This window comes from Oenanthe melanoleuca, chromosome 1A, assembly GCF_029582105.1.
Source record: "Oenanthe melanoleuca isolate GR-GAL-2019-014 chromosome 1A, OMel1.0, whole genome shotgun sequence".
Taxonomy (NCBI): domain Eukaryota; kingdom Metazoa; phylum Chordata; class Aves; order Passeriformes; family Muscicapidae; genus Oenanthe; species Oenanthe melanoleuca.
In genome coordinates, this window is record NC_079334.1 from 32,611,411 (window position 1) to 32,629,604 (window position 18,194).

The following is an 18,194-nucleotide window of genomic DNA, read 5'->3' on the forward strand; positions in this document are numbered from 1 at the left end:
CTCTTAGCACGAAAATGAAACCGATATAAAATTAGTATTTTAATTGCACGGTTCCTGATGGGGTATTTTCTGTCACATTAGGCAATGGCACAAAAGGAAGATATGGAAGAAAGGATAACTACTCTGGAGAAGCGCTACCTCAGCGCTCAGCGGGAATCCACCTCCATACATGACATGAACGACAAGCTGGAAAATGAGCTGGCAAACAAGGAAGCCATCCTGCGCCAGGTGCTGTACCTGCAGTAGGCATGCACAATGCAAATTCATGGCAGTTTACCATAAGAGGTGCACATTAGGTTAATCTGTTCAGTTTTAATCTACAGATCAGTTAATCTAAAAAATCCTAAATTGTTCAGCATCTCTAAATTTTGTATCAGCTACTACAGCTGTGAACAATCATTTCAATGTGTACATTCAATGTTGGAAAATAACTGTGTTTTCTGATAGAGTCTTGCATAAGTGCTCACAGTGTTATTCCCTAAGTAGTGGAATATCTTGGCTTCTTATGTAACAATTTTGGAATTTTATTTTCTAAAAAATAGCTTGGGCTAAAAGAATTCCTTTCTGCGGGAAAGATCAAAATTTGTATACAGTATATTGTAGTGATTTTGCAGATGAATAAAGTGCAAATAAAATTTTAAAAAGCTAAATTAACTGTGAAAATGTTTAAAGAAAGCTTATAACATGACTGTGCATCTTTCTCTCATGGTACTTTGTTTCCATGGTGATTCCAAACCTGGAATGTAAACTGAGCATAAAACACTGGTTTGTAATTTAAAGAATATGACATAAACTGAAAGCAAACATGAAGTGAATATAATTCATACTGTATCATTCAGACCCAGCCTCAGACTTCTTTTTTTCCTAGCATATGTTTAAACAATTTAAAATGCTGTATGGGAAATTAGCCTGTGCGATGTGATAATCTCTGCTTCTGTAATTGTATGCAGATATATTTGCACACACATGCACACATCCCCCTGTATCTCTGTGTATATGTGTATTTGACTACCTCTTCAGGGAAATTAAACCATCAGAACTCAAACTCTCCAGCTTTTGCCAGCTTCCTTAGACTATTTTTAGAGGTATCTTCAGTTGTCAGGAGAAAAACCACCCAACAATGGAAAAAGTAAGGTACTTGTATCTGAGTTCTTATTGTTGCCAGTGTAAGTTGTGCTGTGCTGCAGAATTCTGCCTACTCCAGAATTCTGCCTACTCCAAGCAGGAATTAAAACACTAGGTTTAGAGTATATATGGTCAGATTTAAAGTTGATTTGCAGCATTGAGATGAGAAAAGCCTAGCTTTTCATGCTTTTTGAAGGATTAAAAAGGAATCTACAATCACACTCCTTCTTCATTTTGTCTTGTATTACCTGGATTGAACAAGAAAGCAGCAACCCTCAAAAAATCTTAATTGTGTGGTGCATTTCAGTAGGCCAGAAAATGCTGCAGTTATAAAAAGTTCCTCCTATTTCCCCTTAATAGTTATCACAGCTTTCAATTTCACCTCTGTAAAATGAGATTTAATTGTAATTAATGAAATGTCAGTTTGAACTTTTTTAATATATGACTACCATTCATTCAGAAAATTATGTTTGGCAATTTATTCAGGGAACTCTATCCTTTCAGAATTGCACTTCTTTCCCATTTTAGCTCATACGTAAATTTTTCTAAAAGATGGACTGTATTTCCATTTAGAAAATTCTCATTTTACTGGCACCAGTTATTCTGCTCAGATAAATACCACATCCATCAGTGGAGCTTTTTCATTTTAATTAATCCCTTTATACAAGTCCTTTTATTCACCTGCATGAGATTCTTGAGTCTCAAATCAGTAGTAAGCCTGGTAGCCAACACTGTTCCATGCTTGGGTTAATCCCTCTCCAGTAACCTCTCCCACACTAAGGGGCGTCTTGCCCATTAGTGAATTTTGATATCATTTCACTGATACATTAGAAAGGAAAGAAATATCCTTAATATTGATTTTATTTTTTATACTTGTTTATCTATCTTTGGCTTTCAGTTGGAAGACAAGAACAGACAGCTGCAGGAGCGTCTCGAGCTGGCTGAGCAGAAGCTGCAGCAGACCATGAGGAAAGCTGAAACCTTACCTGAAGTGGAGGCTGAGCTGGCTCAGAGAATTGCAGCTTTGACTAAGGTACAGAGAAATAGGCTCACTTCAGAAGCCCCATTGTTTAACACTGATTTCCAGACTGATTCCTCACCTCAAGGACAAAACAAAGGTAGCGTCGAGCCGATTTGGAAGAAGAAAATTGTTCTTGATAAGTATGTACACAGGAATGGTTTCAGTGCCATGTTTGCAGTTCTTAGCATTTTGATGACAGGAAAAGTGGTAATCTGTTAGTTAGCCTAGGCTATATTTACAAAGAAGTCATGTATTTCCAATACAATTGAGCATTACTTACTCTAGGAGGACTCATTTTACTGTGTAAGAGTTTCTAGTTTAAGGGTAGGCTTTCTACCCTTTACTACAGGTACTTAGTTTTTCTGGATGTTTTCATATACCAACAGCAGTTTTATTGCAATAAGTGCTATAAAATCAAATTGGTGGCAGGTGGGATCATTCGTGCAACACAAATGAAGACAACTTGCAGTATGTGCTTGCAAGGTTTGCTTTGAATGATTCTTTGTATCATATGTGCAAAGAAAAATGTGAAACTCTGAGTGGATTGCAAACTTTTTTTTCTCATAAATTTATTATATGGCTGCTATCTTACAGAGAAATAAGAAGATAAAGTTAAATTTTCAGTAGCATGCTTTTTATATTTGGCTCTAATGCTTTCAGGTGTGCATGTAGTTACTACTGTAGCTCAAGTATTATCAGCTTCATAAAGACATATAATAAGGTTTATACACGTATAAAGAGACTCTTTGTCTCTTAAAATCAGAGAAAGTAAAATGCACTTAAGAGACTGTATTATATACAATTCTGATTCATCTAAGCTTTCCTTTCTCTATTGCCAAGGAACGCTTCTACTTATGTGCTGAGCTGTTTTTAATTTTGATGGACTTTTTGCAGGTCCTGTGTTTTCCATTTTTAGTGAAGCCTTAAATGCTGAGCAGCTCATTAATAAATTCTGATTTTTAAGTAATTTAGTTAAGCAGAAGAAACAAAGAAAGGAAGGCTTTTTGGGGAATTTGTGTGAGTTATTTTTTATTAAGGCAAGATCATTATTCAGTAATCAAGGGTCTGTACTGTCACTTTAGGTTTGTATAAATGGGTGTGGATCTGAAAGAAAGTCTGAAAACTGGGGGAGGTAGTGGGGGAAAGAAGGCAATAAAAGTCAGCTAAAAGAGATACATAAAATGCCAAATAAATTTCATTTGATTTTAATAAAAACTCAGGTGCACGGAAGAGCAATCCCTTGGCATTTTAACTTTTTTTTCCCAACTGTTTCTGATTCAGCAAATAATCATATATTCTAATGCCCTCAGTAGCTTAAAAATACTGTTTTCTATTTTAAGAGGATTTTTCCTGAATAAGTTCTCCAGCAATTAGCCACCAGTAAGTATTTGCAGTCTCAAGCATGTCTTTTCTTGCAACTGCATTTTTCCTTGAACATATATCAATGACAAAAATTGTGAGAAGAAATCCCATTTCAACCATGCAGAGCACTCAGGGACTTCCATGAGATACTGTTGTTATTGTGACCATAAAGCTGCACTATACATCTTCGTTTGTCTTCTCACATTATTTCATGGGATGTGATCAGAGAGCTGTGAACAGAGCTGATGCTCCACCCCATTTCACTTTGATGTACTTGATCAAAGTTTTTGCCAAGTGGGAAACTCTGAGAAATAGGTTATAATGCTGGTTTCTGTTCATTTCTCAGTGATTACATGAAAAACTGAAAACATGTGTTTTAGTTAAAATTGTGCTGCCTTGGAATATGTGACATGAAGAAAAATGTCATAATTTGGCCAATAGGCAAATAGGCCTGTGGTCTGTGTGTCTTGTATACAATTTCTTTGCAAACTGCAGAGCTTATTAAAGTGCTGCTTTGACAGCTCTGAAGTTTAGAGTCCATTGCTTTTCATGGATCACATAAATGAGGCTCTGAACCAAGGACACTGTAATCACTGCAGCTTACTTAAGTAGTTTTAAGTTAGCTAGCTGGTGTGCCCTAACATGTGGCCAGCTATTCATTGGCAAATGCAAGTCCTGCCTGATGGGCTGAATAATGCTTATTTTGCCTTGGTTGGACCTTATGCCAACATACATGCTATCAGTAGGACTCAAATTATCTGGGTGCAGAATCCCTGAAGCCTGTCTACCTGAGCTGTGTGACCACTGAAGTGTCTGTGTATACCAAGTAAAAGAGGAGCCACCAAATCAGCTACTGTTTCTGCACTAAAAAAAAAAAAGTCAAAACTGATTCTCCTTCCTTTAGTACTATCTCAATGAGAGTGGCTTCTCTGAGATTAATGGGGTTACAATCATATGGAAGAGGTGAGTTAAGCCTAATGTGGTTTATATGTATTTTAAAGTAAAGTAATGTGGGTTATCTGCTTCACTGTGGGTAAAATACAAGACCAATTACTTAAACATGGAGATAAACCAGATAAAATATGTTCTGGATTTGGATGTAGTTATTCACTGTCTCCACCCCACCTCCCCTAGATTTAAAAGGTGCATGTTGCAGTTCTGCATTCAAATTTTAATATTCCGGGTTTGGATTCTGCAAATGAAGGATATAAATTGTGATCCTTCTATCATGTCAGTTTTTAAAATTAGTTGGTTTTCCTTTTTTTAGGTATATAAGATAGTGATATGTCTTTCTGCTACTTTTCCATGCCCAAACTATTTCATAAGGAGTGAACTTCCAAAAATTTGGACTATACAGTGAACTTGGATAAGTACCCATAAGTTTACCTGAATCATTTGAACTTTTCTTTGGCTTTGTTTTCACTATGTTCTGCCCATTGGGTGAGCAACTGGAGGGTTAGTCAGCCTCTGGCAGACTAACCTGGAACAGCATGATCCCATATACTGTGCTGTCCTGCCTGGCCATCACACTGGTACCTTTCTGGTCATGACAAGTAGCACAGCCCTCAGCATGTATCCCAAGATTGAGATTCCCATGACTCATTGAGCCACTCACTCTCACAGTGTTGGTCTGTTTGCCTGCCTTGGAGAAGAGGCAGTTTCTAGCAGAAAGAACCTCCCTGCTGTATTAACGTTTCTTTATCCCACAAAATGTTTATTTTCTTCAGAAGGGACAGACATTGGAGCATCGATAATCTTCAGATGGTTAGTCTGTCAAACACAGTTTCTCCTTGCATGTGTTCAAGGAGGGGTCTAGTAGGGCCAGCCAGCATCCACCTACTTCCATTCACTCACTCCCACGAGCAGTCCTTCACCCCCTGGGTGCTGGTGCAGAAGAGGTACCAAGTCATTTCTCTGATCAGAAGACAGCAGTCAGCATTTTACACCATCATTCCTGTATGCAGGTCACCAGAAATACCAGCCATGCTTTTCAGCTGCATTAGAGAAGCACTGAGATGGAGAAGAGGAAGCCATATCATAATAAACCACATTTAGCATAGTAACACCTTCAGCTAATTTTAAAAGTGATAAAAAATTACTTGAGAGTTGGAGGCAAGTGGGACATAATGCTAGTTTTGTGTCAGTGTGGGGATGTGGTTTGCTTTAAGCAGGGAAGAAGTTGCAAAACAAGTAAAAGGAGAATGTCTGCCATGAGAGGATGCAAAGGGGGGAAAGAAGTTCCCCTGCAATGAGTGGATGTAATTAATACAGAAACTTCTTTGAGAACAAAAGAGAGAGGAAATATGATGTGTTAACAGGAGAAAGAAGTTGATAAATCCTCTTACTAAAAACAAAAAATCTTTGAAGGGGAGGGAAGTCAAAGAAAATTTCTCATTTGCAACACATTTTGTCTTCTCAAAGCACCCCTCTTATTTTGCTTCCCTTTTCTTGGGAGATTTTGCCCTGATAGGAGCAAGAAATGAAGGAAGCAAATATGACAAAGCTAATTTGAAGGAGATGCTTGTTAAACTTAGGAGGTACAAAAGGTAGTGGGAATACAAAGGGGGAAAAAGGTGTGACTAGTGACTGAAAGGTTAGGGGTTGGAAAAGGGGACACCTAAGCCAAATCATTTTGTCACATTGGTAACGGGTTGGATGTGAGCAAGTAGATGATAAATTTGTGAGCTGTTGCAACTCTGTCACCATGATCACCTATTTTCACCTTCAACTTCATAGTTTAGTTCAATAAATCATTCTTTCTTTGTAAATAATGCCCTTATTCCAAGGATAGACTAAAGAATAAGATGCCAGTAGTAAATCTGGAAAGTGCAGGTGTTCAAAAGTCAAGGTCTCAAAACTGGGGAAATTTCTTGCACCACTGGAAAAGTTTAGATTTTTTCCTGCAACTCAGCACAAAAAAAAAATTAATTCTGGCACCTATATTATACAAGTGATTTCTTCATCTGAATTTGGATTTCTTTGTTTTCAACTAAGATGCAAAGACCTAGAAAATGTGCAGTGCTGTCAGTGAGAGATGGTGTGGAACCAACATCTTTTTTGTGAGCACATTAGCAGCAGGAGCACCAGCAGAGTTATAAGAGAGCTAGAGATCACACAAGTTGCTTTGGTATTTCCTCAGTGCAGAGGTTTCCTGGTTGTTACTACCTTGTGCTGGCTATTCCATGGCATACAGAGTGCAAAGTGAACATTAAGACTCATGCTGGTTTCTCAGAGGGGCCAGACGTCATTTGTTTTTTGTCCATATATTTTTAATCCAGTTTAAGATGCATGATTTCCCAAATCTATTTATAACTGAATGTCCTGGCTAAATGCTTTAAATGCTAGTTGTCACACAATGGCTTATTAATCCTGCTGTACAGAGTAGGAGCAAACAGGCATGCAAATCTTAGACTGAAGAAAGAATGTAGGATAAGACCTGCCAAGCAAGTAGTCATGTGAGCTCTACTTTAAAGTTTTTAACTCAATAAATTCTTAGTGAAACAAATTGCAAGAAATCCAGCTTTTCTTTAGGAATGTCAGAGTCCACAGTTATCTGTGCTGTCTCATGTGTGCCTAAAATTCTTCTACAGAAGCACGACAAGCACTGGTGTCTCACTCTCTGTCTTGTGCCTCGAACTCCAGGGCTGAGATGGACACATTCAGTATTTTTATGGTAGGCTGCCAAGTCTCTCAAAGAGCTAATTCCTTATAATCTGTGGATCTGACTAAGACACATGAACAACAAAAAAGTGTAACTGTCACAGGTATACCAATCCTAAGCACATGGCCTTGGGAAGTCCATAGGGAAGGATTTGCATATCCCTTAGGGAACAGCTGATTTGCTACAGAGGCTTTTTTGTTTGCAGAGGTCTCTTTGAGACTTGCGTGGGGGCCTTCCTCAATGTAAAGGGTGATGGGTGGTGTTGAAACCCTCATTTTGGGAGTATGTTCCAGCTGGGGACACTGGTTACTTGAGCTCTTTATCTGCAGGTGTGTTTCTGCAAGTCAGAGAAGATGGGAGTATGTACATGTGTTTGTGTCTGCCCTTTTGATTCCCATCCCTGCTGCTGGAGGCTGCACCTGCAGTTGGCATATAATAACCAGTGGTTAAAATCCATAAGAGCCCAGAGTAGGTGCTAAATCTGTGCACCTGTGCTTGCTCTCTGCCAGACAAGCACTTGAGCTTAATTATTGAATATCTTGGCTATAAAATAATTTGATCCTTTTAGAGTAATACAGAATAACATTTTCAGAACAAATGGTACATAAACGAAACATAAAATATTCTAATACATTTTCAGTGCTTAGAATAATGACATTTGTTTTGATTCTAAGGCATATTGATTTTTTAATTAATATTCCAGTTTCTCTGTTCTGTCAAAGAGATGTAAAGGTAGCATATACCTTGCTGAATTATTAAAGCAACAGGAAGTTATGAAATAACATGTAGTTATAAGAATCTTAAGAGAATATCATGTTCTTTCAAGAATGTTGTCTATAAGAATTCAGATAACATATGTAATTCTGACAATAATTCCATTGCTTCTCTTATTCCCAAAAATTGTTAGACTTAATATCATAGTTGTTTTCTGCATTGAAAAGATCTGCTAGACAGATAAGATTTTATAGCATGGTTTGGACTGAAATATTTGCATTTTAATTTGAAAAAAAAAAGGTAAATTATACAGCTAACTAGACAGACTGTCTTTTAAAGGACAGCTTATGACTGGCAGCACGACATTTCAGAGGATGTGAATGAGATCCCTTTGAACTTAGAGCTTTTCCTTTGGTTATCCTCATGTTTTGCATTAAGCTGCAATTAAGTGTATGGAAGTGATGCCATAAGTTTAGCTTTCATATTTTCCAGATTTTATACTGCATTAATATATAACTCTGAACTTCATATGAAGTGTTAGCAAGTTCTCTTCACAGTTTAGTTGGACAAAGCAATCCTTTTCCAGCCTGAGAATCAAGGACACCATTGCAGCTTCAGGCCCAAAATGTATAAACAGAGAACTGAGGAGAGTAATGTGGGAGAATGGGACTTCATAACCTGAAACTGTAATTGGACAGTTAACCCCAATATGTAAATGGACCAAAACTTATAAAAGTGTGAAAACTCAGGTCTCGGGGATCCATCTTGGGTGGAGCCACAGCCAGGCTCCTGTATTGCCCAAGGTGTGTCCTTTGAAGGCCTTTTTAATAAATACCTACTTTATTCCTAACTTTGTCTAACCTCTGTTCTAGGTAGCCTCTCAAGGCATCAGAAGCAGTGAAGTTTAAGAAACTTGCTTTTAGGTTTTGCAGTCAGCTGATGAAATTTATAAGGAGTTTAATTTTGTAGGAAGGTGCCTGGTGGGTTCTATATCTCCCTCTATGAAAATGCCTTCAAAAAAGGTCTTACTTAATTCTTCTCAGAGCTTTGATCTGACCCTCCATCCATCTCATGACCCTTGGAAATGCATTAAGGGATGCCTTGAACCAATGCTGCAACCAGAACTTGAACCTTGGAAAATTTTATTCTCTATAGAGCAGCATAAATCTTGGTCACTCTGTGGAAAAATGACTGTTCAGAAGTCACAGGGACTTAACTTTTTCAACACTATCTTTCTAATTACACAGCTGGGACAGGAAGCAGCTCATTAGCACTGGTGTGCTGAAACTGACTAATAAGTAAAAGAGAGAGATTTGTTCAAGATCATAGAAATATGCTGGTGCAGGCTGTAATAAGCAGACAAAATAGTTTCAACTAATATGTAAGTTCAAGTACATCACAATAGGCCTGCTTCATGATCAGAAACAAGAACTGAACTTCTAAATGAGTTTAATTACTAAGACTTTACTTTAAATTTTGCAAGAATCTGAGTTTTGTGAATATACTATGAAAAGAATACTAGTGATCTTCAAAGTTAAGTAATATTCTTGTATTTATATAAAGCAGAATTTTCGCATATGTATGTTTTTAGATCAAAGTCTGCAGTTTATGTTTATAAATTACTAGATCACAGGATTGCTTTCTGTATGAACTTATGAACTTTGTCCTGATAACACTACTGAGTTTTAAGCTATGGGCAATTTTAAGTTACAATGAATACTGGCATTGCTTTGGTACCTATTCATAATTAATTTGATAAGCCATTAGTAGACATGCACATGAAAAATATTCTCACAAAAATACAGCTGAAAAATTAGTTTTTGATGTGCATATTAAAGTTTGCTCATCTAAAGATGGAGTTCAGATCTCTTAGAGAGAGGGTGAATCTGACAGAGTGAAAGAGCATTTGACAGGCGTGAGCTCCCAACTCAGTCATCAGTAGCACTCTCCATATGCCTTATGCACATTCCTGTTTCCATAGCAACAAAGCCAATATAGCATTTCCCTTTATAAAAAGGGCTTTTTTAGTTTTTGAATAATGACATAGACTTGTTTGATATGACAATAACATGAATATTCATTTTGCCACAAATGACCTAATTAAGGTCAGCTTCTGTCAGAAATATTAATGAATCTTTGGTTGGATTACCATTTCTATACTCAGTAATAACTTTTCATTATTATTAATGAAATTGTGTTTGTAGGTTCTTCTTTTATCTGATGACCTTGATCTTCCAAAGAGATCCACCAGGGTGGATCTTTTCAAAGGGATGAAAACTCTATTGTTTATTTGGATGAAAAGCCTTATATAGTGTATTCTGAAATGGCATATGAAAGCTTGAGCCTTGTCTCTTTTGACATTCTTACTGTTTCCTAGAAATTAGGGAATGTACCATGACATTGCATAGTGGTGTAACTGACCGACCCATTGTGTAGTATTTATGCATTGTAATCATTCCTAGAGAATGGTAGAGGAGTTATATAGGAATTTCTGATGTTAGCCTCTGAGAGTCTAGTTCTGGTGTTCAGTTCACTAAAATTGAAAAAAAAAAAAAAAAAAAAGATAAACACCATTTGATTAGACAGTATCGCTTTGAATCCACTCTGTAGTAATGTGTCATCAGCCAGCCATCACTAACCTTGAACTTCCATGTGTAGGTTGATAGCTTCTTCAGCATTCCATTATTTTCAGTTTCTCCACATCAACTGCATCTTATTCACCAAGTATCAGTGTAGTTTATTCCATGTAAAAATCTGTCAGTTAAAAGTATTAAATTTTCAGTCACACTTTTCTTTTAAGCATTCTGTGCTGTGTTCTGTTCAGTGTCAGTGTCTTTAGTTCTGATTTTTCAATTTTGTCCCTCTCCTTTTCCTTGACTTGTTAGTCTGATCCAACCTCTTCTACCTCATCTGATGATTATCAATATGTTATGGAAGCTAAACTACAAGAAATGATCTCCATACGTAGGAAGGTAGTCCTACTGGACTTTACTTTCTATTGCTGAATAGAATCCATCTGATTTGTTTTCATTTTTTAGCTTTTTTTTTAATTGATAATCAACCATCGTGCAGTTCAGTGCTTCAGGAGCTTACGATTTTACGATGGCAGGTTTGTGTTCAAACCATGCACAGTCTGCATGTTACATTTGGCTGATTTCATTGCTCATAAATAACTCCAATGTTTTGCTGATGCTTGGATGTAACAGGCCTTTGTAGCTGACACATTTCAAGCAATGCTGTTCAGCTGCCTGTTTAAATAAAGTTTATTTTCAGAAAACTAAGTTTGCAGTTAGTAGTAGCTTGCTTTATGTTTTGTTTAAACTTTACTGAGATAAAAAAATTCCAAAGACACCTAAATTACAGAAAGAGTCTTTATATTTTTTTACAGGCAGAAGAAAGGCATGGAAACATTGAGGAACGTATGAGACACTTGGAAGCTCAACTTGAAGAGAAGAATCAGGAACTTCAAAGAGTATGTGTATTGCAAACAGCTTCTGTGCACTTTCCATTTGCCAGTATAGTGCTACACTGTGTATTCCAGCATCCAAAACTCCCTAATTTAAATGTTTTGTTTGTAGCAGTGATGGCAGCATCTTCCTACTTTACTTCACCATTATACACTAATTTGCATCCAGTTGCAGAGTTGAAACATTCTGCTGTTACAAAAATGGATGTGCATTAATCAGTAGCTGTAATTACATTTCCCGTGGAATACTTTTAGATGGCTACAGTTACCTTTGGGGGTTTTTTAAATTTTTTAATGATACAAATCTGTGCTGGTTAATTTTGGACCCTACCAATCTGTCTCATCTATTCTACATTAAAGGCAAGGCAAAGAGAAAAAATGAATGAGGAGCACAACAAAAGATTATCGGATACTGTAGACAGACTTTTGACAGAATCCAATGAGCGTCTGCAGCTACACTTGAAAGAGAGGATGGCAGCACTTGAAGAGAAGGTACAGTACAAACAGCAGTATAAAGTTTAGCTTAATCAAGATTTCCCATATGTGTTACCCTTATTGGGATGGAGGCATCATGCCGATTTTGCGTTACCAAATATTACACAAATGTGGTCCAACTTACACTTTTGGCTTAATTCAAGAGTGGGCTGAAGTGTCTTCCCAGAAGTGCTGCAAATATGCTGAATATTTTGAGTCGTGTTTAGCAGCCAAGAGCCAGATGAAGACCTTGGAAAGGACCAGTGTGTGACAGGCTGCATGAGGCAGTGAGAGAAAGTGGATGAGAACAGAGGAATGACCAATTTTAGATGTGCCATCATTTCAGTGTTTTGACCTCTGGGAAGAGTAAAATGGTGTCACCACAGGAGAAGGAGCATCTAGCCTTGGAGACAGAGTGTTATTTACAGATTTTCCATGACATGAGGCAATGTGGTCCTGCAAAATTCAAAGCCACCGACCTTTGCATTTACCCTCTTTAATCCCTCCCTCTTCTACTTATTCGCCTTCCGTGTGATTTGAGGAGAATCTTTCAGTGTTTTTCAGAAGGGTATTTCAGAGCTTCTCAGATGATGTACTTCTGGCTTATATCATTTAAACAAGATGTGGTATACAGCGAGAAATAGGCTTGCAAAAGAAGTTGGGAGAATTGGTTGTGTGAGGATCAGGCAGTTGCTCAGTTGAACCCAGATGCAAAGTTTTTGCTTATCTAGAAGACACATGCTCCTATATGTTTGAATTATTGCAGCATTTAAAATTTAGTATATAATCCAGTTGAAGCATTGAAGAATTTTAATTTTGAAGTCCAACATGTATGAACTTTGCAAACTTGTACGTGTATATGATGATATCTGATACATTAACATATCTCTTATTTCTTACTTGCTTATTTTTTATCTTCTTTTTATTTTTAGAATGTTTTGATTCAAGAATCTGAAAGTTTCAGGAAAAATCTGGAAGAGTCCTTACATGATAAGGTACTGTAATATACTGTGACTTTATCTGGTTTTATCAAAATATGTAGAATTATTATTTGGAAATATATATATGGAATATTAATTATCCATCTATCGTGAAAAGTCTTCCTAACACAATTGGCAATTCCTTTAATCACCTAGATGCAATAAATAGGCTTAAAAGGTCTCTGACAGTTGTTCTGAGCTAAGTTCATGGTTGATATCCTAGCCTCAGGAAGTCAATACCAAAATTCATACTGATTTCACTGGCTCTGAAGTTTCTCTTCTATCAGTTTTAATTCTGAAAAAGTCTTATTTAACAGAGATGTATGGATAACTGGTTGCACTTTCATAGTGAAGAATGTAATTTTTTGATTTGATGCAATTCTTCTTAACAAGTGCAGTGGCATTATGCTAAATATAGCTGAAAGTGACCTTTCTTTATTCCTTGCAAATTAACCCCTAATGCTGTTTAGTGAATCAGTCAAATTGATTATAAATATTTCTTCCAATCCCAGATACCAGGAATTTGTTTTGAAGTTATTCCTGCCTGGAGTGTAGTAGGATACACTCCTACTGTATTTGCATTCAGATTCACAGAAATGTTTTTGCAATGTATTAAATCCCTGTAAAAGCAATTGTATAGAATTTTTAAAATATAGCTCCATTCTATACTAATATAAATGTATCATATGGCATCAAAAATGATGAGAAAAATAACAAAAGAGGTATCTGTTCCAAAAAATTTTGTTTCATTTACATTTAGAGATGCTTTCATCTACATGTAGAGAAAGGCAGCAAAATTAAAGTACCCCAAAGGACAACCTTTTTCAGGGCCTCACCACCCTCACCATAAAGGATTTCTTCCTGATATCCAAAACCCACCCTCTTTTATTTTAAAGTCATTATCTCTTGTCCTGTCACTACATGTTTTGATCCCAGAGAATCTAAGTGTCCCTTTTTGAAGGGATGATTTGTTCCACTTTGATGAAGAAACTGATGAAGCAATTTCAAATAGATGGGCATAACATCAGATACTAATAATCTCTAAGTAACTGGCAAGTGTTACCAATAAAGTATCAGTCATCTCAGTAATTCTGTTCAATCAAGAAATATTTAAAAAATGCTCTAATGCCATTTCAGTAATTATATATTAAAAATTCAGCAATAATAATCACTGAAACTGGTATTATTTATAGATACATTATTTATAGATGATATAGATATAGATATAGATATAGATATAGATATAGATATAGATGATATAGATATAGATATAGATATAGATATAGATATAGATATAGATATAGATATAGATATAGATATAGATGATATAGATATATAGATATAGAAGATTCTTTTCCTTCTGAGCCTCTTTCAATACTGAACATTTTAAACTCTAGGAAAAGTGGTGTTATATTTTCATCCCATGTTTGTTCTTAATTTGTTTTAAAATTCTTTGATTTCACTTTATTAGTATGTCAAATTTGGGAACAGTGCTGTTTTCCCTAGTGGTAGCTGTAAATAGTGGGGTTTTAAAGTTAGTTCCAAAAATCCAATTTTATGGCAAATTGTTGTTTTTTGCCAGCAGCACCTCATACTAGAGTCACATCAACTGAACAAGAGTGAGACACATAGCTGCAGTTTGAGTTCATCTAAAGTGCAGCTCTCTCTAAGTCTGTGTCTCTGTAAATCTAAAGGCCAGTATGCAATCCCATAGTATCACAAACTCATGTAGGGTGGAAAAGATGATCTCAGAGATCATTGAGTCCAACTGTTAATCTTGGTCTCCATGGGGAAAATGGTGAGTCACACAGTGAACTGTGCCTGGCTTTATAGTAGGAAAAAAATAAGTTTCAAGGACAAACTAGTCCTTCCAACAGTTCCAGACAGTGGTAAAGCAGCAGAGTGCTATACCACCTCCTGTTGATGAGTACATCTCATTAGCATAGTGAGACTTACATGAGCTTCCTTCTCTTATTACAGTTAGTGTTACATTCAGGATATCTTTGCTTACTTGTTTAACTTTACCAGAACAATATCTCATAAAATAAATGTATTTTGTATCACTAGTAAATATATCTTACTCTTCTTATTTCTAGGAAAGACTTGCTGAAGAAATTGAGAAGCTGAGGTCTGAACTGGATCAAATGAAACTGAGGACTGGTTCTTTAATTGAACCCACCTTGTCAAGGTAATATTTTGTGACAAAATTTTTCTCACTTGAAATTGAAATAGACATAAATGCAAATGGAAAGTATTTACAACAGGGATGTGTTCAAACCACATAAATGTGGTCATATATTTATTTTAAAATGTAAAATCTGTTCAGTTATTATTACTGTTGCTTTTCACTTTTTCCATAGGTAAACAGGGCCTTATATCAGTGAGTATACTCTGAAATATTATAGAGATTAACGAAAGTCTTTTAAATTACAAAATGTTCTGAAAAGTATATCCAAATTCACAACCTTTTTCTCAGACTTTAAAAATAAATTAGAAACAATACTCTTTAATGCTGAAATTGATCAGCATATTTGTGATCCTATTTATTCTATAAATAAGATATTTTCTTTTTCTTTATTAGCAAGGCATAACTCAGCTGTACTTAGTGTGCAGCAAATGACCACCAAACTTCAGCTTAATGTGAAGAAATTATTCAGAGAGACCTGAAAACATCATAATCAAACATTAAACATTGTGCCTCTTTTTGATGGAAAATCGATATGGGAAGAATAGTGAGTCAAATGCCATAAAAATAACCACTAACAGCTGAAAAGAATTTATCATTCTAAAAAGTCCTTGCTTGAAAGTGGCCTTTGAGATTAAATTGTTGCTTTATTGATGATTGTGTACCATGTGCTGTTTTCATAACAAGCAACATGTTAGTTTTTAAAACATACCAGCACACCTGCCAGACAAAGCTCCAAGGCTAAATTGGGAGCACTGTATTCATCTTTCTCTTGTTCAATAGGTTGATTTTTTTTACATCAGCTATTGCCTGCATATTGATGTCCTCAGACATCTTGCTCAGTACTTGGACATGGTTTCTCCCTCAACCATTTATTATTTCTTGGAATAATATTTTTCTATATGTAGAGGGTAAGGTGGTGAAATTCAGAATATGTTGCCTTTAACTTTTTGAGTTTTTGTTCCCTTGGGAATGTGACTGCAGGCACACAACACGTTTTTCTTGAGAGTGCTTGCAGGGACACAGGCTGCTGAGCTGCTGCAACAGCAGCTTTGGTTTTGGACCAGCCATCCTTGGGGAGCAGCAGCTTTCCTTGCTGGGTAGATGAAGATCATTAGCTTGTGCTCCGTAAACAGGAGCTGATTAGCCCTTGTCAAAGGGCTGTTTGGACTTGATAACTATCTAAATATCTTGGGAATTCAGCAGGTTCTGCTAAGCAGTATACTCTCCCTTATGTAACCTCACCTCATGAAGCTCCCAGCTCTCTCAGGGACAGCAAGCTCTGAGCATTTATTACTTCCCATTCTCAGCCTGTATTCAATTCTGAATTGGCTGGAGTTTGTGCTTTCAGGAAAATAATGAAGCTGATCAGTAGATTAATTTCTACAGCTAGAGACTGGAACCTGGACTGTTTCTTTTTTCCTGCTCACTTGCTTTACAACTGCCAAATATTATTGATTATGAGAACAAAGTTCTATTGAGATAATTATCATATACAGAAGAAAAAAAGTCACTGCCCTATGGGGGTTTTTTTGTTACATTTCATTTTTTTACTGTGATCATGCTATTAATATATTTTTATGTGGAGATTGTGTTAAGAAACAGAAATTGTTCAGGTCTCTACTTCTGTGGTTGAATTCTCAAATGGTGCATGGAGCCTTTGCTCTTCCACCTTGGTTCCATAGCCCATGGTTAGGATGCTTTTTATTTCATCATGCAGTGAACTTTTGGTGCTGCTGTTTGGCTGAGGACAAAGAGGTCAGGGATCACTGTTTGTAAACAAGAAGTGATGCTAAAGTCATCCTGTATAAGCTTCACCACAATATCCCAAGACTTAGCAGGGCTGTAGGAAAAATTGGGACTTAAAGCACTGAAGTGTCATCAAATAAAGATTAGTAATTCCTAAACAATGTTAAATATCACAGGTCAGTTCACTAATATTTTCATAATGTAGAGCACAGACTTACAGCAGGAAAACTTTAATCAATATGCTCACTCATGAACATGTAACATGCTGAGAGTAACCTCAGGCATATTTATGAATATATAGGATAATACATTCAGCTGCCAGTTCTAATTATCCTGATATGTGCTTTTCTTGTTAAAGGTTTGGATAATAAGTTTTTCTATGCATAGCTTTCATTTAAAAAAATCAGAGATTTTATTATTTGGTTTCTCCCTAAATTTTCTCATACAATTATTTCAGTTTTTCACTTTTAAATTACATTTTGTGACGTGGTTTTAGTATGTATTATGTAATACATAAAGGTTTGCTTGAAAAAAGAAATCTGTGTTGCTGGACTGAAAGTCATTGGATTGTTGCTGTTATTCCTATTACTCTCTCAGCCCTCTTATGTAATTCTGTTTATAGACCTCATCTGGACACATCAACAGAGCTGAGGTACTCAGTGGGCTCACTGGTTGATAGCCAGCCTGACTATCGGTCAACTAAAGTGATCAGGCGACCGAGGAGAGGCCGGATGGGAGTACGCAGAGATGAACCAAAGGTCAATCCCCAATTTCTTCTCATATGTTCCCCCATAAAATAATGTATTTGAGGCTTATGTTAAGCTTACAGCTTGTGGAGTTTTCTTCCAGGAAGCAAACAACAGCAGTAAAAACAACCCACCAAACAAGAAAACCCAGCTCAGAGAGCAAGGGTTTTTTTCCATACCTGAAACTGTTCTACAAAATGATGTCAGAAAATGCTGATGTTCAGACATCAAAGTTCAAACATATTTGATGATTTGTCTTTCCAGAGTGTGTTTTTGTATACATTTTCCTTGCAGTAATTATATACCTAAATTACAAGTATGTGAAAATACTTTATGCTATTTGTGGTTATAATTGTGAGCATTAATGGAGCACTAATAACCGAAGAAGTATTTTGAAGTGCTAGTTGCTTTCCTTTCCCGTATCCTTTGGAGTTTGACTTTGCAGTTTCCTCTTACATAAGCCATGTGTGTCCGAATTCCGGCTCAGGTGAAGTCACTTGGCGATCACGAGTGGAACAGGACGCAGCAGATCGGAGTTCTGAGCAGCCACCCGTTTGAGAGCGACACGGAGATGTCGGACATCGATGACGATGACAGAGAAACACTGTTCAGCTCCATGGACCTGCTGTCACCAAGCGGCCACTCCGATGCCCAGACTCTGGCCATGATGCTTCAGGAGCAGCTAGATGCAATCAATAAAGAAATCAGGTG

At 36.6% G+C, this 18,194-nt stretch overlaps 1 protein-coding gene across 3 annotated transcripts in view; it reads left to right on the top strand.

Annotated features, from left to right (window-relative positions):
• PPFIA2 (PTPRF interacting protein alpha 2) overlaps positions 1 to 18,194 on the top strand; it is a 270,133-nt gene that overhangs the window by 206,320 nt on the left and 45,619 nt on the right. For 2 of the 3 annotated variants that reach the window (XM_056481942.1, XM_056481943.1), the window contains 8 exons: positions 82 to 228; positions 2,024 to 2,158; positions 11,272 to 11,355; positions 11,710 to 11,841; positions 12,756 to 12,818; positions 14,900 to 14,991; positions 17,360 to 17,495; positions 17,971 to 18,191. In XM_056481942.1, coding sequence (XP_056337917.1) covers positions 82 to 228; positions 2,024 to 2,158; positions 11,272 to 11,355; positions 11,710 to 11,841; positions 12,756 to 12,818; positions 14,900 to 14,991; positions 17,360 to 17,495; positions 17,971 to 18,191 — 1,010 coding nt within the window. Of the gene's footprint in view, positions 1 to 81; positions 229 to 2,023; positions 2,159 to 10,768; positions 10,856 to 11,271; positions 11,356 to 11,709; positions 11,842 to 12,755; positions 12,819 to 14,899; positions 14,992 to 17,359; positions 17,496 to 17,970; positions 18,192 to 18,194 lie in introns of all 3 variants that reach the window. The other variant, XM_056481941.1, reaches the window with a different exon arrangement.